The sequence below is a fragment of the Mobula hypostoma genome, chromosome 1, assembly GCF_963921235.1.
Source record: "Mobula hypostoma chromosome 1, sMobHyp1.1, whole genome shotgun sequence".
NCBI classification, from domain to species: domain Eukaryota; kingdom Metazoa; phylum Chordata; class Chondrichthyes; order Myliobatiformes; family Myliobatidae; genus Mobula; species Mobula hypostoma.
In genome coordinates this window covers 182,942,173-182,969,973 of record NC_086097.1, presented here as the reverse complement: position 1 = coordinate 182,969,973, position 27,801 = coordinate 182,942,173, and the positions used below count along the sequence as shown (strand labels likewise).

General features: G+C 49.9%; 1 protein-coding gene across 1 annotated transcript in view; it reads right to left on the bottom strand.

The window, feature by feature from the left end:
- sspo (SCO-spondin) overlaps positions 1 to 27,801 on the bottom strand; it is a 334,645-nt gene that overhangs the window by 180,371 nt on the left and 126,473 nt on the right. Inside the window, exons 59-61 of the mRNA XM_063050934.1 lie at positions 24,637 to 24,765; positions 19,816 to 19,961; positions 19,436 to 19,530 (exon numbers count right to left, since the gene is read on the bottom strand). Of these exons, the coding sequence (XP_062907004.1) occupies positions 19,436 to 19,530; positions 19,816 to 19,961; positions 24,637 to 24,765 (370 nt within the window). The remainder of the gene's footprint in view (positions 1 to 19,435; positions 19,531 to 19,815; positions 19,962 to 24,636; positions 24,766 to 27,801) is intronic.

The window sequence follows — 27,801 nt, the reverse complement described above, 5'->3', positions numbered from 1 at the left end:
GACACAACTGAGACACGGTCACAGACAGGGGCAGAGACACAAACACTGACACAACTGAGACACGGTCACAGACAGGGGCAGAGACACAAACACTGACACAACTGAGACACGGTCACAGACAGGGGCAGAGACACAAACACTGACACAACTGAGACACGGTCACAGACAGGGGCAGAGACACAAACACTGACACAACTGAGACACGGTCACAGACAGGGGCAGAGACACAAACACTGACACAACTTAGACACGGTCACAGACAGGGGCAAAGACACACACACTGACACAACTGAGACACGGTCACAGACAGGGGCAGAGACACACACACTGACGCAGACACAACAACAGAGACACGGTCACAGACACACAGACACAACAACAGAGACACGGTCACAGACGGGGCAGAGACACACACGCTGACGCAACTGAGACACGGTCACAGACAGGGGCAGAGACACAAACACTGACACAACTGAGACACGGTCACAGACAGGGGCAGAGACACAAACACTGACACAACTGAGACACGGTCACAGACAGGGGCAGAGACACACACACTGACACAACTGAGACACGGTCACAGACAGGGACAGAGACACAAACACTGACACAACTGAGACACGGTCACAGACAGGGACAGAGACACACACACTGACGCAGACACAACAACAGAGACACGGTCACAGACACACACACACTGACACAGACACAACAACAGAGACACGGTCACAGACACAAACACACTGACACAGACACAACAACAGAGACACGGTCACAGACACACACACACTGACACAGACACAACAACAGAGACACGGTCACAGACAGGGGCAGAGACACACACACTGACACAGACACAACAACTGAGACACGGTCACAGACAGGGGCAGAGACACACACACTGACACAGACACAACAACTGAGACACGGTCACAGACAGGGGCAGAGACACACACACTGACACAACTGAGACACGGTCACAGACAAGGGCAGAGACACAAACACTGACACAACTGAGACCCGGTCACAGACAGGGACAGAGACACAAACACTGACACAACTGAGACACGGTCACAGACAGGGGCAGAGACACAAACACTGACACAACTGAGACACGGTCACAGACAGGGACAGAGACACACACACTGACACAACTGAGACACGGTCACAGACAGGGACAGAAACACAAACACTGACACAGACACAACAACAGAGACACGGTCACAGACACACACACACTGACACAACGGAGACACGGTCACAGACAGGGGCAGAGACACACACACTGACACAGACACAACAACAGAGACACGGTCACAGACAGGGACAGAGACACACACACTGACACAACTGAGACACGGTCACAGGCAGGGGCAGAGACACAAACACTGACACAACTGAGACACGGTCACAGACAGGGGCAGAGACACAAACACTGACACAACTGAGACACGGTCACAGACAGGGACAGAGACACACACACTGACACAGACCTAACGACGGGGACACGGTCACAGACACACACACACACACTGACACAGAAACAACAACAGAGACACGGTCACAGACAGGGGCAGAGACACAAACACTGACACAACTGAGACACGGTCACAGACAGGGGCAGAGACACAAACACTGACACAACTGAGACACGGTCACAGACAGGGGCAGAGACACACACACTGACACAACTGAGACACGGTCACAGACAGGGGCAGAGACACAAACACTGACACAACTGAGACACGGTCACAGACAGGGGCAGAGACACAAACACTGACACAACTGAGACACGGTCACAGACAGGGGCAGAGACACACACACTGACATAACTGAGACACGGTCACAGACAGGGGCAGAGACACAAACACTGACACAACTGAGACACGGTCACAGACAGGGGCAGAGACACACACACTGACACAACTGAGACACGGTCACAGACAGGGGCAGAGACACAAACACTGACACAACTGAGACACGGTCACAGACAGGGGCAGAGACACAAACACTGACACAACTGAGACACGGTCACAGACAGGGGCAGAGACACAAACACTGACGCAACTGAGACACGGTCACAGACGGGCAGAGACACACACACTGACACAACTGAGACACGGTCACAGACAGGGGCAGAGACACAAACACTGACACAACTGAGACACGGTCACAGACAGGGGCAGAGACACAAACACTGACACAACTGAGACACGGTCACAGACAGGGGCAGAGACACAAACACTGACACAACTGAGACATGGTCACAGACAGGGGCAGAGACACAAACACTGACACAACTGAGACACGGTCACAGACAGGGGCAGAGACACAAACACTGACACAGACACAACAACTGAGACACGGTCACAGACAGGGGCAAAGACACACACACTGACACAACTGAGACACGGTCACAGACAGGGGCAGAGACACACACACTGACGCAGACACAACAACAGAGACACGGTCACAGACACACAGACACAACAACAGAGACACGGTCACAGACGGGGCAGAGACACACACACTGACGCAACTGAGACACGGTCACAGACAGGGGCAGAGACACAAACACTGACACAACTGAGACACGGTCACAGACAGGGGCAGAGACACAAACACTGACACAACTGAGACACGGTCACAGACAGGGGCAGAGACACAAACACTGACACAACTGAGACACGGTCACAGACAGGGGCAGAGACACAAACACTGACACAACTGAGACACGGTCACAGACAGGGGCAGAGACACACACACTGACACAACTGAGACACGGTCACAGACAGGGGCAGAGACACAAACACTGACACAACTGAGACACGGTCACAGACAGGGGCAGAGACACAAACACTGACACAACAGAGACACGGTCACAGACAGGGGCAGAGACACACACACTGACACAACTGAGACACGGTCACAGACAGGGGCAGAGACACAAACACTGACACAACTGAGACACGGTCACAGACAGGGGCAGAGACACACACACTGACACAACTGAGACACGGTCACAGACAGGGGCAGAGACACAAACACTGACACAACTGAGACACGGTCACAGACAGGGGCAGAGACACAAACACTGACACAACTGAGACACGGTCACAGACAGGGGCAGAGACACACACACTGACACAACTGAGACACGGTCACAGACAGGGGCAGAGACACAAACACTGACACAACTGAGACACGGTCACAGACAGGGGCAGAGACACAAACACTGACACAACTGAGACACGGTCACAGACAGGGGCAGAGACACACACACTGACACAACTGAGACACGGTCACAGACAGGGGCAGAGACACACACACTGACACAGACACAATAACTGAGACACGGTCACAGACAGGGGCAGAGACACACACACTGACACAGACACAACAACTGAGACACGGTCACAGACAGGGGCAGAGACACACACACTGACACAACTGAGACACGGTCACAGACAAGGGCAGAGACACAAACACTGACACAACTGAGACCCGGTCACAGACAGGGACAGAGACACAAACACTGACACAACTGAGACACGGTCACAGACAGGGGCAGAGACACAAACACTGACACAACTGAGACACGGTCACAGACAGGGACAGAGACACACACACTGACACAACTGAGACACGGTCACAGACAGGGACAGAGACACAAACACTGACACAGACACAACAACAGAGACACGGTCACAGACACACACACACTGACACAACGGAGACACGGTCACAGACAGGGGCAGAGACACACACACTGACACAGACACAACAACAGAGACACGGTCACAGACAGGGACAGAGACACACACACTGACACAACTGAGACACGGTCACAGGCAGGGGCAGAGACACAAACACTGACACAACTGAGACACGGTCACAGACAGGGGCAGAGACACAAACACTGACACAACTGAGACACGGTCACAGACAGGGACAGAGACACACACACTGACACAGACCTAACGACGGGGACACGGTCACAGACACACACACACACACTGACACAGAAACAACAACAGAGACACGGTCACAGACAGGGGCAGAAACAACAACAGAGACACGGTCACAGACAGGGGCAGAGACACAAACACTGACACAACTGAGACACGGTCACAGACAGGGGCAGAGACACAAACACTGACACAACTGAGACACGGTCACAGACAGGGGCAGAGACACACACACTGACACAACTGAGACACGGTCACAGACAGGGGCAGAGACACAAACACTGACACAACTGAGACACGGTCACAGACAGGGGCAGAGACACAAACACTGACACAACTGAGACACGGTCACAGACAGGGGCAGAGACACACACACTGACACAACTGAGACACGGTCACAGACAGGGGCAGAGACACAAACACTGACACAACTGAGACACGGTCACAGACAGGGGCAGAGACACACACACTGACACAACTGAGACACGGTCACAGACAGGGGCAGAGACACAAACACTGACACAACTGAGACACGGTCACAGACAGGGGCAGAGACACAAACACTGACACAACTGAGACACGGTCACAGACAGGGGCAGAGACACAAACACTGACACAACTGAGACACGGTCACAGACAGGGGCAGAGACACACACACTGACACAACTGAGACACGGTCACAGACAGGGGCAGAGACACAAACACTGACACAACTGAGACACGGTCACAGACAGGGGCAGAGACACAAACACTGACACAACTGAGACACGGTCACAGACAGGGGCAGAGACACAAACACTGACACAACTGAGACACGGTCACAGACAGGGGCAAAGACACAAACACTGACACAACTGAGACACGGTCACAGACAGGGGCAGAGACACAAACACTGACACAACTTAGACACGGTCACAGACAGGGGCAAAGACACACAAACTGACACAACTGAGACACGGTCACAGACAGGGGCAGAGACACACACACTGACGCAGACACAACAACAGAGACACGGTCACAGACACACAGACACAACAACAGAGACACGGTCACAGACGGGGCAGAGACACACACACTGACGCAACTGAGACACGGTCACAGACAGGGGCAGAGACACAAACACTGACACAACTGAGACACGGTCACAGACAGGGGCAGAGACACAAACACTGACACAACTGAGACACGGTCACAGACAGGGGCAGAGACACACACACTGACACAACTGAGACACGGTCACAGACAGGGACAGAGACACAAACACTGACACAACTGAGACACGGTCACAGACAGGGACAGAGACACACACACTTACGCAGACACAACAACAGAGACACGGTCACAGACACACACACACTGACACAGACACAACAACAGAGACACGGTCACAGACACACACACACTGACACAGACACAACAACAGAGACACGGTCACAGACAGGGGCAGAGACACACACACTGACACAGACACAACAACTGAGACACGGTCACAGACAGGGGCAGAGACACACACACTGACACAACTGAGACACGGTCACAGACAAGGGCAGAGACACAAACACTGACACAACTGAGACACGGTCACAGACAGGGACAGAGACACAAACACTGACACAACTGAGACACGGTCACAGACAGGGGCAGAGACACAAACACTGACACAACTGAGACACGGTCACAGACAGGGGCAGAGACACAAACACTGACACAACTGAGACACGGTCACAGACAGGGGCAGAGACACACACACTGACACAACTGAGACACGGTCACAGACAGGGGCAGAGACACAAACACTGACACAACTGAGACACGGTCACAGACAGGGGCAGAGACACAAACACTGACACAACTGAGACACGGTCACAGACAGGGGCAGAGACACACACACTGACACAACTGAGACACGGTCACAGACAGGGGCAGAGACACAAACACTGACACAACTGAGACACGGTCACAGACAGGGGCAGAGACACACACACTGACACAACTGAGACACGGTCACAGACAGGGGCAGAGACACAAACACTGACACAACTGAGACACGGTCACAGACAGGGGCAGAGACACAAACACTGACACAACTGAGACACGGTCACAGACAGGGACAGAGACACACACACTGACACAACTGAGACACGGTCACAGACAGGGACAGAGACACACACACTGACACAGACACAACAACAGAGACACGGTCACAGACACACACACACTGACACAGACACAACAACAGAGACACGGTCACAGACACACACACACTGACACAGACACAACAACAGAGACACGGTCACAGACAGGGGCAGAGACACACACACTGACACAGACACAACAACTGAGACACGGTCACAGACAGGGGCAGAGACACACACACTGACACAGACACAACAACTGAGACACGGTCACAGACAGGGGCAGAGACACACACACTGACACAACTGAGACACGGTCACAGACAAGGGCAGAGACACAAACACTGACACAACTGAGACCCGGTCACAGACAGGGACAGAGACACAAACACTGACACAACTGAGACACGGTCACAGACAGGGGCAGAGACACAAACACTGACACAACTGAGACACGGTCACAGACAGGGACAGAGACACACACACTGACACAACTGAGACACGGTCACAGACAGGGACAGAGACACAAACACTGACACAGACACAACAACAGAGACACGGTCACAGACACACACACACTGACACAACGGAGACACGGTCACAGACAGGGGCAGAGACACACACACTGACACAGAGACAACAACAGAGACACGGTCACAGACAGGGACAGAGACACACACACTGACACAACTGAGACACGGTCACAGGCAGGGGCAGAGACACAAACACTGACACAACTGAGACACGGTCACAGACAGGGGCAGAGACACAAACACTGACACAACTGAGACACGGTCACAGACAGGGGCAGAGACACAAACACTGACACAACTGAGACACGGTCACAGACAGGGGCAGAGACACAAACACTGACACAACTGAGACACGGTCACAGACAGGGGCAGAGACACACACACTGACACAACTGAGACACGGTCACAGACAGGGGCAGAGACACAAACACTGACACAACTGAGACACGGTCACAGACAGGGGCAGAGACACAAACACTGACACAACTGAGACACGGTCACAGACAGGGGCAGAGACACAAACACTGACACAACTGAGACACGGTCACAGACAGGGGCAGAGACACAAACACTGACACAACTGAGACACGGTCACAGACAGGGGCAGAGACACAAACACTGACACAACTTAGACACGGTCACAGACAGGGGCAAAGACACACAAACTGACACAACTGAGACACGGTCACAGACAGGGGCAGAGACACACACACTGACGCAGACACAACAACAGAGACACGGTCACAGACACACAGACACAACAACAGAGACACGGTCACAGACAGGGCAGAGACACACACACTGACGCAACTGAGACACGGTCACAGACAGGGGCAGAGACACAAACACTGACACAACTGAGACACGGTCACAGACAGGGGCAGAGACACAAACACTGACACAACTGAGACACGGTCACAGACAGGGGCAGAGACACACACACTGACACAACTGAGACACGGTCACAGACAGGGACAGAGACACAAACACTGACACAACTGAGACACGGTCACAGACAGGGACAGAGACACACACACTGACGCAGACACAACAACAGAGACACGGTCACAGACACACACACACTGACACAGACACAACAACAGAGACACGGTCACAGACACACACACACTGACACAGACACAACAACAGAGACACGGTCACAGACAGGGGCAGAGACACACACACTGACACAGACACAACAACTGAGACACGGTCACAGACAGGGGCAGAGACACACACACTGACACAACTGAGACACGGTCACAGACAAGGGCAGAGACACAAACACTGACACAACTGAGACACGGTCACAGACAGGGACAGAGACACAAACACTGACACAACTGAGACACGGTCACAGACAGGGGCAGAGACACAAACACTGACACAACTGAGACACGGTCACAGACAGGGGCAGAGACACAAACACTGACACAACTGAGACACGGTCACAGACAGGGGCAGAGACACACACACTGACACAACTGAGACACGGTCACAGACAGGGGCAGAGACACAAACACTGACACAACTGAGACACGGTCACAGACAGGGGCAGAGACACAAACACTGACACAACTGAGACACGGTCACAGACAGGGGCAGAGACACACACACTGACACAACTGAGACACGGTCACAGACAGGGGCAGAGACACAAACACTGACACAACTGAGACACGGTCACAGACAGGGGCAGAGACACACACACTGACACAACTGAGACACGGTCACAGACAGGGGCAGAGACACAAACACTGACACAACTGAGACACGGTCACAGACAGGGGCAGAGACACAAACACTGACACAACTGAGACACGGTCACAGACAGGGACAGAGACACACACACTGACACAACTGAGACACGGTCACAGACAGGGACAGAGACACACACACTGACACAGACACAACAACAGAGACACGGTCACAGACACACACACACTGACACAGACACAACAACAGAGACACGGTCACAGACACACACACACTGACACAGACACAACAACAGAGACACGGTCACAGACAGGGGCAGAGACACACACACTGACACAGACACAACAACTGAGACACGGTCACAGACAGGGGCAGAGACACACACACTGACACAGACACAACAACTGAGACACGGTCACAGACAGGGGCAGAGACACAAACACTGACACAACTGAGACACGGTCACAGACAGGGGCAGAGACACACACACTGACACAACTGAGACACGGTCACAGACAAGGGCAGAGACACAAACACTGACACAACTGAGACCCGGTCACAGACAGGGACAGAGACACAAACACTGACACAACTGAGACACGGTCACAGACAGGGGCAGAGACACAAACACTGACACAACTGAGACACGGTCACAGACAGGGACAGAGACACACACACTGACACAACTGAGACACGGTCACAGACAGGGACAGAGACACAAACACTGACACAGACACAACAACAGAGACACGGTCACAGACACACACACACTGACACAACGGAGACACGGTCACAGACAGGGGCAGAGACACACACACTGACACAGAGACAACAACAGAGACACGGTCACAGACAGGGACAGAGACACACACACTGACACAACTGAGACACGGTCACAGGCAGGGGCAGAGACACAAACACTGACACAACTGAGACACGGTCACAGACAGGGGCAGAGACACAAACACTGACACAACTGAGACACGGTCACAGACAGGGACAGAGACACACACACTGACACAGACCTAACGACGGGGACACGGTCACAGACACACACACACACACTGACACAGAAACAACAACAGAGACACGGTCACAGACAGGGGCAGAGACACAAACACTGACACAACTGAGACACGGTCACAGACAGGGGCAGAGACACAAACACTGACACAACTGAGACACGGTCACAGACAGGGGCAGAGACACACACACTGACACAACTGAGACACGGTCACAGACAGGGGCAGAGACACAAACACTGACACAACTGAGACACGGTCACAGACAGGGGCAGAGACACAAACACTGACACAACTGAGACACGGTCACAGACAGGGGCAGAGACACACACACTGACACAACTGAGACACGGTCACAGACAGGGGCAGAGACACAAACACTGACACAACTGAGACACGGTCACAGACAGGGGCAGAGACACACACACTGACACAACTGAGACACGGTCACAGACAGGGGCAGAGACACAAACACTGACACAACTGAGACACGGTCACAGACAGGGGCAGAGACACAAACACTGACACAACTGAGACACGGTCACAGACAGGGGCAGAGACACAAACACTGACACAACTGAGACACGGTCACAGACAGGGGCAGAGACACACACACTGACACAACTGAGACACGGTCACAGACAGGGGCAGAGACACAAACACTGACACAACTGAGACACGGTCACAGACAGGGGCAGAGACACAAACACTGACACAACTGAGACACGGTCACAGACAGGGGCAGAGACACAAACACTGACACAACTGAGACACGGTCACAGACAGGGGCAGAGACACAAACACTGACACAACTGAGACACGGTCACAGACAGGGGCAGAGACACAAACACTGACACAACTTAGACATGGTCACAGACAGGGGCAAAGACACACACACTGACACAACTGAGACACGGTCACAGACAGGGGCAGAGACACACACACTGACGCAGACACAACAACAGAGACACGGTCACAGACACACAGACACAACAACAGAGACACGGTCACAGACGGGGCAGAGACACACACACTGACGCAACTGAGACACGGTCACAGACAGGGGCAGAGACACAAACACTGACACAACTGAGACACGGTCACAGACAGGGGCAGAGACACAAACACTGACACAACTGAGACACGGTCACAGACAGGGGCAGAGACACACACACTGACACAACTGAGACACGGTCACAGACAGGGGCAGAGACACAAACACTGACACAACTGAGACACGGTCACAGACAAGGGCAGAGACACAAACACTGACACAACTGAGACACGGTCACAGACAGGGGCAGAGACACACACACTGACACAACTGAGACACGGTCACAGACAGGGGCAGAGACACAAACACTGACACAACTGAGACACGGTCACAGACAGGGGCAGAGACACACACACTGACACAACTGAGACACGGTCACAGACAGGGGCAGAGACACAAACACTGACACAACTGAGACACGGTCACAGACAGGGGCAGAGACACAAACACTGACACAACTGAGACACGGTCACAGACAGGGACAGAGACACACACACTGACACAACTGAGACACGGTCACAGACAGGGACAGAGACACACACACTGACACAGACACAACAACAGAGACACGGTCACAGACACAAACACACTGACACAGACACAACAACAGAGACACGGTCACAGACACACACACACTGACACAGACACAACAACAGAGACACGGTCACAGACAGGGGCAGAGACACACACACTGACACAGACACAACAACTGAGACACGGTCACAGACAGGGGCAGAGACACACACACTGACACAGACACAACAACTGAGACACGGTCACAGACAGGGGCAGAGACACACACACTGACACAACTGAGACACGGTCACAGACAAGGGCAGAGACACAAACACTGACACAACTGAGACCCGGTCACAGACAGGGACAGAGACTCAAACACTGACACAACTGAGACACGGTCACAGACAGGGGCAGAGACACAAACACTGACACAACTGAGACACGGTCACAGACAGGGACAGAGACACACACACTGACACAACTGAGACACGGTCACAGACAGGGACAGAGACACAAACACTGACACAGACACAACAACAGAGACACGGTCACAGACACACACACACTGACACAACGGAGACACGGTCACAGACAGGGGCAGAGACACACACACTGACACAGACACAACAACAGAGACACGGTCACAGACAGGGACAGAGACACGCACACTGACACAACTGAGACACGGTCACAGGCAGGGGCAGAGACACAAACACTGACACAACTGAGACACGGTCACAGACAGGGGCAGAGACACAAACACTGACACAACTGAGACACGGTCACAGACAGGGACAGAGACACACACACTGACACAGACCTAACGACGGGGACACGGTCACAGACACACACACACACACTGACACAGAAACAACAACAGAGACACGGTCACAGACAGGGGCAGAGACACAAACACTGACACAACTGAGACACGGTCACAGACAGGGGCAGAGACACACACACTGACACAACTGAGACACGGTCACAGACAGGGGCAGAGACACACACACTGACACAACTGAGACACGGTCACAGACAGGGGCAGAGACACAAACACTGACACAACTGAGACACGGTCACAGACAGGGGCAGAGACACACACACTGACACAACTGAGACACGGTCACAGACAGGGGCAGAGACAGAAACACTGACACAACTGAGACACGGTCACAGACAGGGGCAGAGACACAAACACTGACACAACTGAGACACGGTCACAGACAGGGGCAGAGACACAAACACTGACACAACTGAGACACGGTCACAGACAGGGGCAGAGACACACACACTGACACAACTGAGACACGGTCACAGACAGGGGCAGAGACACACACACTGACACAACTGAGACAACACAAACACTGACACAACTGAGACACGGTCACAGACAGGGGCAGAGACACACACACTGACACAACTGAGACACGGTCACAGACAGGGGCAGAGACAGAAACACTGACACAACTGAGACACGGTCACAGACAGGGGCAGAGACACAAACACTGACACAACTGAGACACGGTCACAGACAGGGGCAGAGACACAAACACTGACACAACTGAGACACGGTCACAGACAGGGGCAGAGACACACACACTGACACAACTGAGACACGGTCACAGACAGGGGCAGAGACACACACACTGACACAACTGAGACACGGTCACAGACAGGGGCAGAGACACACACACTGACACAACTGAGACACGGTCACAGACAGGGGCAGAGACAGAAACACTGACACAACTGAGACACGGTCACAGACAGGGGCAGAGACACAAACACTGACACAACTGAGACACGGTCACAGACAGGGGCAGAGACACAAACACTGACACAACTGAGACACGGTCACAGACAGGGGCAGAGACACAAACACTGACACAACTGAGACACGGTCACAGACAGGGGCAGAGACACAAACACTGACACAACTGAGACACGGTCACAGACAGGGGCAGAGACACAAACACTGACACAACTGAGACACGGTCACAGACAGGGGCAGAGACACAAACACTGACACAACTTAGACACGGTCACAGACAGGGGCAAAGACACACACACTGACACAACTGAGACACGGTCACAGACAGGGGCAGAGACACACACACTGACGCAGACACAACAACAGAGACACGGTCACAGACACACAGACACAACAACAGAGACACGGTCACAGACGGGGCAGAGACACACACACTGACGCAACTGAGACACGGTCACAGACAGGGGCAGAGACACAAACACTGACACAACTGAGACACGGTCACAGACAGGGGCAGAGACACAAACACTGACACAACTGAGACACGGTCACAGACAGGGGCAGAGACACACACACTGACACAACTGAGACACGGTCACAGACAGGGACAGAGACACAAACACTGACACAACTGAGACACGGTCACAGACAGGGACAGAGACACACACACTGACGCAGACACAACAACAGAGACACGGTCACAGACACACACACACTGACACAGACACAACAACAGAGGCACGGTCACAGACAGGGGCAGAGACACGTACACTGACACAACTGAGACATTGTCACAGACAGGGGCAGAGACACAAACACTGACACAACTGAGACACGGTCACAGACAGGGGCAGAGACACAAACACTGACACAACTGAGACACAGTCACAGACAGGGGCAGAGACACACACACTGACGCAGACACAACAACAGAGACACGGTCACAGACACGCACACACTGACACAGACACAACAACAGAGACACGGTCACAGACAGGGGCAGAGACACACACACTGACACAACTGAGACACGGTCACAGACAAGGGCAGAGACACAAACACTGACACAACTGAGACCCGGTCACAGACAGGGACAGAGACACAAACACTGACACAACTGAGACACGGTCACAGACAGGGGCAGAGACACAAACACTGACACAACTGAGACACGGTCACAGACAGGGACAGAGACACACACACTGACACAACTGAGACACGGTCACAGACAGGGACAGAGACACAAACACTGACACAGACACAACAACAGAGACACGGTCACAGACACACACACACTGACACAACGGAGACACGGTCACAGACAGGGGCAGAGACACACACACTGACACAGAGACAACAACAGAGACACGGTCACAGACAGGGACAGAGACACACACACTGACACAACTGAGACACGGTCACAGGCAGGGGCAGAGACACAAACACTGACACAACTGAGACACGGTCACAGACAGGGGCAGAGACACAAACACTGACACAACTGAGACACGGTCACAGACAGGGACAGAGACACACACACTGACACAGACCTAACGACGGGGACACGGTCACAGACACACACACACACTCTGACACAGAAACAACAACAGAGACACGGTCACAGACAGGGGCAGAGACACAAACACTGACACAACTGAGACACGGTCACAGACAGGGGCAGAGACACAAACACTGACACAACTGAGACACGGTCACAGACAGGGGCAGAGACACACACACTGACACAACTGAGACACGGTCACAGACAGGGGCAGAGACACAAACACTGACACAACTGAGACACGGTCACAGACAGGGGCAGAGACACAAACACTGACACAACTGAGACACGGTCACAGACAGGGGCAGAGACACACACACTGACACAACTGAGACACGGTCACAGACAGGGGCAGAGACACAAACACTGACACAACTGAGACACGGTCACAGACAGGGGCAGAGACACACACACTGACACAACTGAGACACGGTCACAGACAGGGGCAGAGACACAAACACTGACACAACTGAGACACGGTCACAGACAGGGGCAGAGACACAAACACTGACACAACTGAGACACGGTCACAGACAGGGGCAGAGACACAAACACTGACACAACTGAGACACGGTCACAGACAGGGGCAGAGACACACACACTGACACAACTGAGACACGGTCACAGACAGGGGCAGAGACACAAACACTGACACAACTGAGACACGGTCACAGACAGGGGCAGAGACACAAACACTGACACAACTGAGACACGGTCACAGACAGGGGCAGAGACACAAACACTGACACAACTGAGACACGGTCACAGACAGGGGCAGAGACACAAACACTGACACAACTGAGACACGGTCACAGACAGGGGCAGAGACACAAACACTGACACAACTTAGACACGGTCACAGACAGGGGCAAAGACACACACACTGACACAACTGAGACACGGTCACAGACAGGGGCAGAGACACACACACTGACGCAGACACAACAACAGAGACACGGTCACAGACACACAGACACAACAACAGAGACACGGTCACAGACGGGGCAGAGACACACACACTGACGCAACTGAGACACGGTCACAGACAGGGGCAGAGACACAAACACTGACACAACTGAGACACGGTCACAGACAGGGGCAGAGACACAAACACTGACACAACTGAGACACGGTCACAGACAGGGGCAGAGACACACACACTGACACAACTGAGACACGGTCACAGACAGGGGCAGAGACACAAACACTGACACAACTGAGACACGGTCACAGACAAGGGCAGAGACACAAACACTGACACAACTGAGACACGGTCACAGACAGGGGCAGAGACACACACACTGACACAACTGAGACACGGTCACAGACAGGGGCAGAGACACAAACACTGACACAACTGAGACACGGTCACAGACAGGGGCAGAGACACACACACTGACACAACTGAGACACGGTCACAGACAGGGGCAGAGACACAAACACTGACACAACTGAGACACGGTCACAGACAGGGGCAGAGACACAAACACTGACACAACTGAGACACGGTCACAGACAGGGACAGAGACACACACACTGACACAACTGAGACACGGTCACAGACAGGGACAGAGACACACACACTGACACAGACACAACAACAGAGACACGGTCACAGACACAAACACACTGACACAGACACAACAACAGAGACACGGTCACAGACACACACACACTGACACAGACACAACAACAGAGACACGGTCACAGACAGGGGCAGAGACACACACACTGACACAGACACAACAACTGAGACACGGTCACAGACAGGGGCAGAGACACACACACTGACACAGACACAACAACTGAGACACGGTCACAGACAGGGGCAGAGACACACACACTGACACAACTGAGACACGGTCACAGACAAGGGCAGAGACACAAACACTGACACAACTGAGACCCGGTCACAGACAGGGACAGAGACACAAACACTGACACAACTGAGACACGGTCACAGACAGGGGCAGAGACACAAACACTGACATAACTGAGACACGGTCACAGACAGGGACAGAGACACACACACTGACACAACTGAGACACGGTCACAGACAGGGACAGAGACACAAACACTGACACAGACACAACAACAGAGACACGGTCACAGACACACACACACTGACACAACGGAGACACGGTCACAGACAGGGGCAGAGACACACACACTGACACAGACACAACAACAGAGACACGGTCACAGACAGGGACAGAGACACGCACACTGACACAACTGAGACACGGTCACAGGCAGGGGCAGAGACACAAACACTGACACAACTGAGACACGGTCACAGACAGGGGCAGAGACACAAACACTGACACAACTGAGACACGGTCACAGACAGGGACAGAGACACACACACTGACACAGACCTAACGACGGGGACACGGTCACAGACACACACACACACACTGACACAGAAACAACAACAGAGACACGGTCACAGACAGGGGCAGAGACACAAACACTGACACAACTGAGACACGGTCACAGACAGGGGCAGAGACACAAACACTGACACAACTGAGACACGGTCACAGACAGGGGCAGAGACACACACACTGACACAACTGAGACACGGTCACAGACAGGGGCAGAGACACACACACTGACACAACTGAGACACGGTCACAGACAGGGGCAGAGACACAAACACTGACACAACTGAGACACGGTCACAGACAGGGGCAGAGACACACACACTGACACAACTGAGACACGGTCACAGACAGGGGCAGAGACAGAAACACTGACACAACTGAGACACGGTCACAGACAGGGGCAGAGACACAAACACTGACACAACTGAGACACGGTCACAGACAGGGGCAGAGACACAAACACTGACACAACTGAGACACGGTCACAGACAGGGGCAGAGACACACACACTGACACAACTGAGACACGGTCACAGACAGGGGCAGAGACACAAACACTGACACAACTGAGACACGGTCACAGACAGGGGCAGAGACACACACACTGACACAACTGAGACACGGTCACAGACAGGGGCAGAGACACAAACACTGACACAACTGAGACACGGTCACAGACAGGGGCAGAGACACAAACACTGACACAACTGAGACACGGTCACAGACAGGGGCAGAGACACAAACACTGACACAACTGAGACACGGTCACAGACAGGGGCAGAGACACAAACACTGACACAACTGAGACACGGTCACAGACAGGGGCAGAGACACAAACACTGACACAACTGAGACACGGTCACAGACAGGGGCAGAGACACAAACACTGACACAACTGAGACACGGTCACAGACAGGGGCAGAGACACAAACACTGACACAACTTAGACACGGTCACAGACAGGGGCAAAGACACACACACTGACACAACTGAGACACGGTCACAGACAGGGGCAGAGACACACACACTGACGCAGACACAACAACAGAGACACGGTCACAGACACACAGACACAACAACAGAGACACGGTCACAGACGGGGCAGAGACACACACACTGACGCAACTGAGACACGGTCACAGACAGGGGCAGAGACACAAACACTGACACAACTGAGACACGGTCACAGACAGGGGCAGAGACACAAACACTGACACAACTGAGACACGGTCACAGACAGGGGCAGAGACACACACACTGACACAACTGAGACACGGTCACAGACAGGGACAGAGACACAAACACTGACACAACTGAGACACGGTCACAGACAGGGACAGAGACACACACACTGACGCAGACACAACAACAGAGACACGGTCACAGACACACACACACACTGACACAGACACAACAACAGAGACACGGTCACAGACAGGGGCAGAGACACGTACACTGACACAACTGAGACACGGTCACAGACAGGGGCAGAGACACAAACACTGACACAACTGAGACACGGTCACAGACAGGGGCAGAGACACAAACACTGACACAACTGAGACACAGTCACAGACAGGGGCAGAGACACACACACTGACGCAGACACAACAACAGAGACACGGTCACAGACACGCACACACTGACACAGACACAACAACAGAGACACGGTCACAGACAGGGGCAGAGACACGTCCACTGACGCAGACCTAACGACGGGGACACGGTCACAGACACACACACACACACTGACACAGACACAACAACAGAGACACGGTCACAGACAGGGGCAGAGACACACACACTGATGCAGACACAACAACAGAGACACGGTCACAGACACACACACACTGACACAGACACAACAACAGAGACACGGTCACAGACAGGGGCAGAGACACAAACACTGACACAACTGAGACACGGTCACAGACAGGGGCAGAGACACAAACACTGACACAACTGAGACACGGTCACAGACAGGGGCAGAGACACAAACACTGACACAACTGAGACACGGTCACAGACAGGGGCAGAGACACAAACACTGACACAACTGAGACACGGTCACAGACAGGGGCAGAGACACACACACTGACACAACTGAGACACGGTCACAGACAGGGGCAGAGACACACACACTGACGCAGACACAACAACAGAGACACGGTCACAGACACACACACTGACACAGATACAACAACAGAGACACGGTCACAGACAGGGGCAGAGACACAAACACTGACACAACTGAGACACGGTCACAGACAGGGGCAGAGACCCACTGACACAACTGAGACACGGTCACAGACAGGGGCAGAGACACACACACTGACACAACTGAGACACGGTCACAGACAGGGGCAGAGACACACACACTGACGCAGACACAACAACAGAGACACGGTCACAGACACACACACACTGACACAGACACAACAACAGAGACACGGTCACAGACAGGGGCAGAGACACGTCCACTGACGCAGACCTAACGACGGGGACACGGTCACAGACACACACACAGACACTGACACAGACACAACAACAGAGACACGGTCACAGACAGGGGCAGAGACACGTACACTGATGCAGACAAAACAACAGAGACACGGTCACAGACAGGGGCAGAGACACGCACACTGACACAGACACAACAACACAGCCTGGTCCATCCTATGCCCCAGCCCACTCCAAGGTAGGGGCAATTCCCCTGTACCCTCTAGTTCCACTGAGGGTCCCTAACAGAAGCAGTAGCTCCCCACTTACCAGATGTTGCATCCTCTCACCACACTGGCTCCAGGCTGATAAATCTCACCTCCTTCAACACACGGACACTCAGCAATAGGAATGCACCGACCATCCTGGAAAACATCGACAGCTGGATCTAACAACATATAGCTTCAGGATTTGCAATCACCACAAATCCAATTCCACTCACCCCATCAGCCAGATCCCCTCAATCCCACTCACTCCATCAGCCACACCCCTCAAACACACTCACCCATCTTCATCCCATCCATCAAACTAACACTCATTGACAGACTGTGTGAGGTTATGAGCCTGACAAAGTTTGAGAGAAGCATGGACACAGGCCCCTTGCCCCATCACGTCCATACCGACTCAATACAAAGAATTCACTTGCTGACCTGTAGTGCCAGCCCCTCTTGGCAGAAACAGCCTGGACTACACCTCCCGCTGGACACATTATTCAGCCCGAGCTCTGAGCAAAACACAACTCCATCAGCACAAGCTCGCCACACCATCCCATCAGAGCAGTTGGAAGGAGCCTCTGCTGTAAACAAGAGCAGGCATAAGTGACTGAATACAGATGGCCATTATCACAGCAACATTACAACAATGGGAGTTACCCACATATGATGTCATGTCTACCATTTTCCATTGTCACTTTACCCATCCCCAGCACTTCTCTCCCTCCTCAATGTTCTACTCCCTCCGCTGACATGCTGCTCCCTCTGCCAACCCTTCACTCCCTTCCACCTCTGGTGATATCACGCGTAAGAATGTGATTGGACAGAGTCGGGAGCATGCGCAGAACTGACAGAATGATCTAGAAACTGTATGTTAAAGACCCGCTTGCTGTTTGCTGTTGTAAATAAATGTTCTAGTTTTAATTCTTCCAGAATATGGTTTGTTCTTAGTAACCCACGGTACGTGTAAGAACACAACATGGGGTCAGAAGTCGGTCGGGAAGAATAATTCATTTCTCTAACATGGGAGAAGCTAAGATAATCGGAAAAAAAAGAGCACGAACATTTTTGTTGTTTGCTAACAGCTTTAAAAATAGAAGTTTTGCAACTCCCATCAACGCTTCAGCTGACTGGAAACGTAGCTGAAAACTGGAAAAGATTTAAACAGTGTTTTGAAATTTATTCATTGGCGATCGGAGCAGAAAATAAAACAGAAAAAACGAAAGCAGCAATCCTACTACACGTAATGGGGGATGATGCAATTGAGGTATATAACCATTTTACTTTTGAAAATGGAGATAATTTGAATCTAAAAGTGATAAACGACAAATTGGGAGCATTTTGTATACAGAAGTGTAATGTGACGTATGAGTGCTACAATTTTTTCAAATGTCGGCAGAGACCTGGTCAAACAATTGATCAATTTGTTACGGAGTTGAGAAACCACAGTAAAACATGCAAGTTTGCAGAACTGACAGACTCTCTCATTAAAGACAGAATGGTTTGCGGCATTCCGGATAATGGTCTGACTGTTAGAACAAGATTTGAATTTGGAAAAAGCTGTGGCACTCTGCAAAGCTTCTGAGTCCGTGATGTCGCAGGCTAAAGGGCTTTTTATTGAGAACGGCTGCGTAGACACTGTAGAACGCGAATATATTAGAAAAAATAATGCAGCGACAACAAAACCAACAGAGAGCAAAGTGTCATCTGAAAGAAAAAAACTTTGTGATTGCTGTAGGCGGCAACATCATCTTAAAAGTGTCCAGTGTTTCAGAAAATGTGCAACACCTGTGGTAAGAGTAATCATTTTTCATGCTGTTGCAGAAGTAGAAAGGAAATAAAACACGTAAATGCAGTGCTTGAAAATGAACACGAGGAGTTTTATATAGATGTGCTTTGTGAAAACAAAGTAAGAATGACTGGACTATGCCATTGTAAGTGAACCAAAACATTATTCTGTTTAATTTGGACACTGCAGCACAAGTAAATGTTCTTGCCGAATCGGAGTTTAATGCATTAAAGCCAAAACCAAAGTTATATCAAACAAATATAAAAGTGACTGGGTATTCAGGTGCAGACATTCCAGTTAAAGGAACGTGTGGCAAAGGTATCACACAAAAATATTGAGCACATACTTTCATTTGTGGTAGTGCCAAAAAAGGTAGTCAATATTGGGTTTATCTGCCTATGAGAGACTGAACTTGGTGAAAAGAGCCTTGGTCCTGGACAGTGACACAGAGTCAGAATACAGTGACTTGATGAAAGAGTATGAGGACTTGTTCAAAGGGCTTGGTTGTTTTCCAGGAGAGCACACGATCAAAATTGAAAACACAGTGCCACCCGTAGTACATCCATGTAGAAAAGTACCTTTTGCATTATGTCATCAACTGAAAACAGAGCTTGACAGAATGGAACGGCTAGGAGTCATAAAAAAAATTGATGAACCGACTGAATGGGTTAGTTCGCTTGTATTGTTGATAAGAAAAATGGAAAACTGAGGAATTGCTTAGATCCAGGAGACATGAATCGAGCCACTAAAAGAGACCATTGCCTGCTCATGAAGAAATTATGTCACAGTTTGCTAATGCAAAGTACTTTAGTAGATTAGATGCATCCTCTGGATTCTGGCAACTTAAACTAGATAAACCGAGTTCAAAGTTGTGTACATTTAACACTCCTTTTGCCAGATACCGTTTTCTTCGGCTTCCAGTTGGAATTGCATCAGCTCCTGACGTGTACCATAAAATTATTCACGTGCTATATGAGCACATTGAGGGCGTAGATACTTCCGTGGACAATATTATTGTTTGGGGATCATGTAAACAAGAGCATGACGCCAGACTTAGACAAGTCTTAGAGGCAACACGCAAGGCAAACCTGAAGTTGAATAAAGATAATGTCAGCTAGGAGTGACTGAACTTACCTTTGTGGGTTTTATCATCAGCAATGAGGGTACACGTCCTGATCCATTGAAGGTTTCTGCTATTGAGAACATGCCAATTCCGCAATGTAAAAAGGATGTTCTAAGGTTCATGGGAATAGTCAACTACATGGGGAGATTCATACCCAATCTTTCAGAACAGCTTGCTCCACTGAGGCAGCTAACAAAAAAGAAAAACGAATGGAGCTGGAATCATGAACAGGAGAAGGCATGGCAAAATCTCAAGAAAGTGCTCACTAAAGAACCTGTGCTGAAATTCTGTGATGCTGAGAGACCCATCAAAATCTCATGTGATGCAGCTCAAGCAGGCTTAGGGTCAGTATTACTCCAGAAACATGATCAGGAGTGGCTACCAGTGGCGTATGCACCTTGTTCATTATCCGATCCAGAAACAAGGTATGCCCAAATTGAAAAAGATTTGCTCAGCATTATGTTTGCTTGTGAGGGATTTCATCAGTTTGTGTCAGGGCAATCTATTGATGTTAAAACCAATCATAAGCCTTTGATTGCATTGTTTAACAAAACTTTAAGTGACTGTCCTTTGCGAATTCAGCGAATGATGATCAAATTGAAAAAATATATGTTGAATGTGTCATACACACCTGGAAAATTCATGTACATGGCTGACACAATTTTCAGAGCTGTGGATCCAACAACAAAAGACAGTCACAGGAACGTTATTGATGTTCAGGTATTTATGATATGGTCATAGAAACTGTACCTGTTGCTCCCAAAAAGTTGGAACTGCTGCGTCTTGAGACAGAGAAGGACAAAATTCCCAGTCAGGTAATACAAGTGTTGATGGATGGATGGCCAGATAATAGGCATGACTGTACCTCAGAAGTACAAGAATATTGGAACCACAGATCAGAACTTTCTGTTGTGGATGGGATATTGTACAAAGGTAGCGGAATTGTGATTCCTAAAAGTCTCCAAAAAGAAGTGCATGGGAAAATTCATGAAGGCCACCTAGGTATTGACAAGTGTAAGAGAAGGGCACAGGAAGTGATGTTTTGACCCAGGATGAATCAAGAAATTGCAGAATTGATGTCTTCTTGTCAAATATGCTTTAAATACCAACCTAGCAACCCTAAGGGGCCACTGCATCCACATCCTAGTCCTCAGAGACCTTATCAGAAGGTAGGCGTTGATCTTTTTGTAACTGACAACAAAGATTATCTATTAATAACAGATTACTACTCATTGTATTCTGAAGTGTGTGGTTTGAGCAGAACAACAGCAGAGAACGTAATTACATGCATGAAATCAGTTTTTTTCCAGACATGGTGTACCTGATGAAGTTTTCACAGACAATGGTCCACAATTCAATGGTGAATGTATGAGACATTTTGCTCATGAATGGGGCTTTGTTCATACAACATCTAGTCCATTTTTCCCTCAATACAATGGATTGGTTGAGAAGTTGGTAGGAATTAACAAGAAACTGATGCGCAAAGCAAAAGATAGCAGAGGTGATTTTTATAAAGCTTTGTTGGCCTATCGAAGTACTCCAATTGAATGTGGACTTTCACCTGCTCAGCTCTTGATGGGATGCCTTCTGAGATACAACCTGCCAATAGATGAGAGCCTTCTGAGAACAGAGGGAGGTGAACAAGTGAAACGATGGAAAGATGAACATAAAGCAAAGCAGAAAACATACTTTGACAGATGTTCTTGTCCATTACCTGAACTGCACCAAGGAGGTGAAGTGAAGATACAAGACAAAATGAACACGTGGACAGAGAAAGCTACAGCACTTGAAGTACAACCCAGATCATACATGGTCCAAACAGAAGAAGGAGCAGTGTTACGAAGAAATTGCAAAGACCTCAAGAAAGAGCCAACTTCAGAGCTTTAGTTAACTGATGCAGACCAGATGAAGCAAGGAAATAACAACGAAACGCAAGAACTGTATAACTACTTAGAAGGTCTACTCATGTTCGTAAACCCCCAGAGAGACTAATAGAGACATGTTAAATTATGTATTTGTTCTGATCAATATTGCTAATTGTTTTTCTTTTTAAGGAAAGGAAGATGTGGTGATATCACGTGTCACGTCTAAGAACGTGATTGGACAGAGTCGGGAGCATGCGCAGGGATGACAGAATGTTCTAGAAACTGTATGTTAAAGACGCGCTTGCTGTTTGCTGTTGTAAATAAATGTTCTAGTTTTAATTCTTCCAGAATATGGTTTGTTCTTGGTAACCCACAGTACGTGTAAAGAACACAACAACCTCTAACAATCCTCTCCCTCATCTGACCAGTGCTGCGCCCATGCCAACTTCCCTGAATTACCAGGCGAAGATCAGTGCACTTACCACATGGATGGAGGTTACAACTCATCAGCTGACTGCTTCGTGAGGAAGCATTTGATCGACTCCGATTCCTGAGCCCTGATCCACAAGATACTGAGCATTCCGACCAGGGCCCCCACTCACTCCACACATCTGAGAAAGGTGGGGAGTAAGGAACTCCATTAGTGCCTCTTCAACACACAGTTAAATCAGGTTAACCCTGGAGTGCAGACCACTCCCCCTTCACACACCTCCCAAACAAGAACAGATCCACAGAAATAGAAGCAGAGATAATATTTCAGGTTGAAGACCCAAGTACTAACACAAGGTCACTCTTCTTTCACTGAGTTAGAGTTGTACAACACGAGAAACAGCCCTTCGGCCCACATGTGGCTAAGCTGACGCGATTTCCCAGCATTTGGCCCATATCCCTTGAAACGCTTGTCATCCGTACATATACCTGTCCACATACCTATTAAATGTACCTACTGTACCTGCCTCAAACACTTCCTCTGGTAACTGGCTCCATATACCCACCTGCTGTGTAAAAAAGTTGCCCCTCAGGTGTTTCATTAAATCTTTCATCTCCAACCTTAAAACTATGTCCTCCAATTTTCGGTTGTCCAGTTCTGGAAAGGAGACTGTTCACCCTGTCTATGCTCCTCCTTTGTATACCTCTGTGAGATCATGCCATAGTCTCCTCCCCTCGGAGGCTCTATCTGTCCAAGCCCTCTCTATAACTCAGTCCCTTGAGACCAGGCAACATCCTTGTAAATCATTTTTGCGCTCTTCCAATTTAATCACATCCTTTCCCAAGCAACCAAATCTGAACACTTAACTCCAAGTGTGGCCTTATCAGCACCCTGTACAACCACACCATGACCCCCAATATTTATGCACAAAGTGCCCTGACTGATGAAAGCCAAAACACTTCTTCACCACCCTGTCTAGCTGTGACTCCACTTAAGAGAACAATGCACGTGTACTCCAAGGCCTCCCAGTTTTACTATAATACTCAGGGCCCTTTCATTCAATGTGAAAGACCTACCTTGAATTGTCCTTTTAAAATGTAATGCTTCACATTTACCTGAACTAAATTTTGTTTGCCATTTCTCAGCCCAGTTACACCACTGACCAAGACCCCACTGCAACTCTTGATACTCCTCTTCACTGTCTAGCGTTAGACCCATTTCAATGTCATCTGCAAACTTACTAACTATTCCTCATATATTCTCATTCAGATCATTAATGGGCCATTTTTCTGACTCCTAGAGCACACCTTGGTAGTGGGTGCCTCGGTTGCACTGCCTGGGCAGATATGATGGGGGCATTCCAGTAGCTCTTAGATAGGTACATGAACATGCAGGGAATGGAAAGATATGAACATTTAATCTGCTCTTCACTGAGCTGAGGCTTAGGCTGTGTGCCAGCTCTGGCTGCCCTGGGTTTTGTGTCTGAGGACTCAATTTCATTCTAAATGCCATTTGCTTTATTGTTTGCATGATTTGTGGTTTTTTTTCTCTCTGCACGTTGGGGACTTGACGGATATTTCTTTTAAAATCAGTTCTTTTATGGCTGACTGCAAGGAGATGAATCTCACAGTGGTATAATGTATACATACTTGGATAATAAATGTACTTTGAACTTTGATTCTACCATGTGCTCCATTGTAACAGGTAGCAGTCGTATGAACAGTATCTGTAGAAGCATAAAGTTCTGGTCTAATACTGTAAATCCTAACTATGCACAGGCTAGGGAAGTGCAAAGTACTTGGAGAAGAGTGACAAAATCAGGCAAAGTCAATGTGGGTCTGTGAAAGGGGGATCCTGATCGGCCAATCTACTGGAATGTCGTGAGGGTGGTGAACCACTGGAACTTTCCATCACAGATCGCAGTTGTGGACAAGTCATTAAACATATCCAAGAATGAGTTAGATGTTGTCTTCAAGGTGCCATGGGAGGAAACAGAAACACAAGACAAACAAAGGTCATCAGTCAAGATGAAACTGAATATGGAGAAGGTTTGAAGAGCTGACTGTTCTCACCCCCACTCTCATTCTACGTATCTACAGTGCCAATTAGGGAAGTGTTGGAAAAGAAATGTTACTTTTGATAAACCTATCAGATTGTTGAAGGTGTTAATAGCCAGAGTAGATATTTGGATTTCTAAAGGCATTTCGTAAAGTATTGTATAAAAGTGGTCAAAACATTAACAGAGGAAGGATGGAATACAGAAAGATGTGATAAGCTGATCTGAAGAAAGGACATTGATCTAAATGTTAACTCTGATTCTTTCTCCACGATTGCTGCCTGACCTGTGGTGTACTTCCATCGGGGCTTTGCAAAACTCCCACTGGAGCAGTGGGTGCAGCTTCATTCTTTGAGGTAGGACAGCTGCAACCGAGGATGCAGCATAGATTCACTGCACCTATCCTGTGGGGGTGGCCATCTCACTCAGACAGTGAGGATGCTGAGCCAATCTGATGATGCAGCATAGATTCACTGCACCTATCCTGTGTGGATAAGGCCATCTGGCTTGGACAGTGAGGATGCTGAGCCAATATTTACTGCAGTTTAAAGGAATGAAAGGAAATGTGAGAGACGTAAGCTTCTGAGACAATAGCATGGAGGAGATACGCAGATGGAGAGTCCAGACGGGGTCAGCCAAGATGAACACGAATTTCTTTAGGAGGAGGTTAATAAACATTTGGACTTTGCTTTCAGAGGCCGGAGCATACTCCCTCGTATCAGTGGCATACTGTATGTCGTGAAATGTGTTGTTCTGCAGCAGCACAACATTGTAATACATAAAAATAAAAACTATAAATTACAGTAAGGAATATATATACAAATATATTAAATACCAAATTAAAGATCAATATCAGAGTTGTACCTGCATCCATTGACAAAAAAAAATGAACCTTTAAAATTTGTAGTGCAAAAAGAGAGGGAAAAAAAGAAAAAAAATATTGAGGGAGTGTATATGGATTCATTGTCCGTTCGGAAATCTGATGGCAGAGGAGAAGAAGTTGTTCCTGAAACATTGAGTGTGTGTCTTCAGGATCCTGTACCTCCTCCTTGATGGTAGCAATAAGAAGAGGGCATGTCCTGGGTGATGGGGGTCCTTAATGATGGATGACACCTTCTTAAGACATTGCCTTTTGAAGTCGTGGATGCTGGGGAGGCTCGT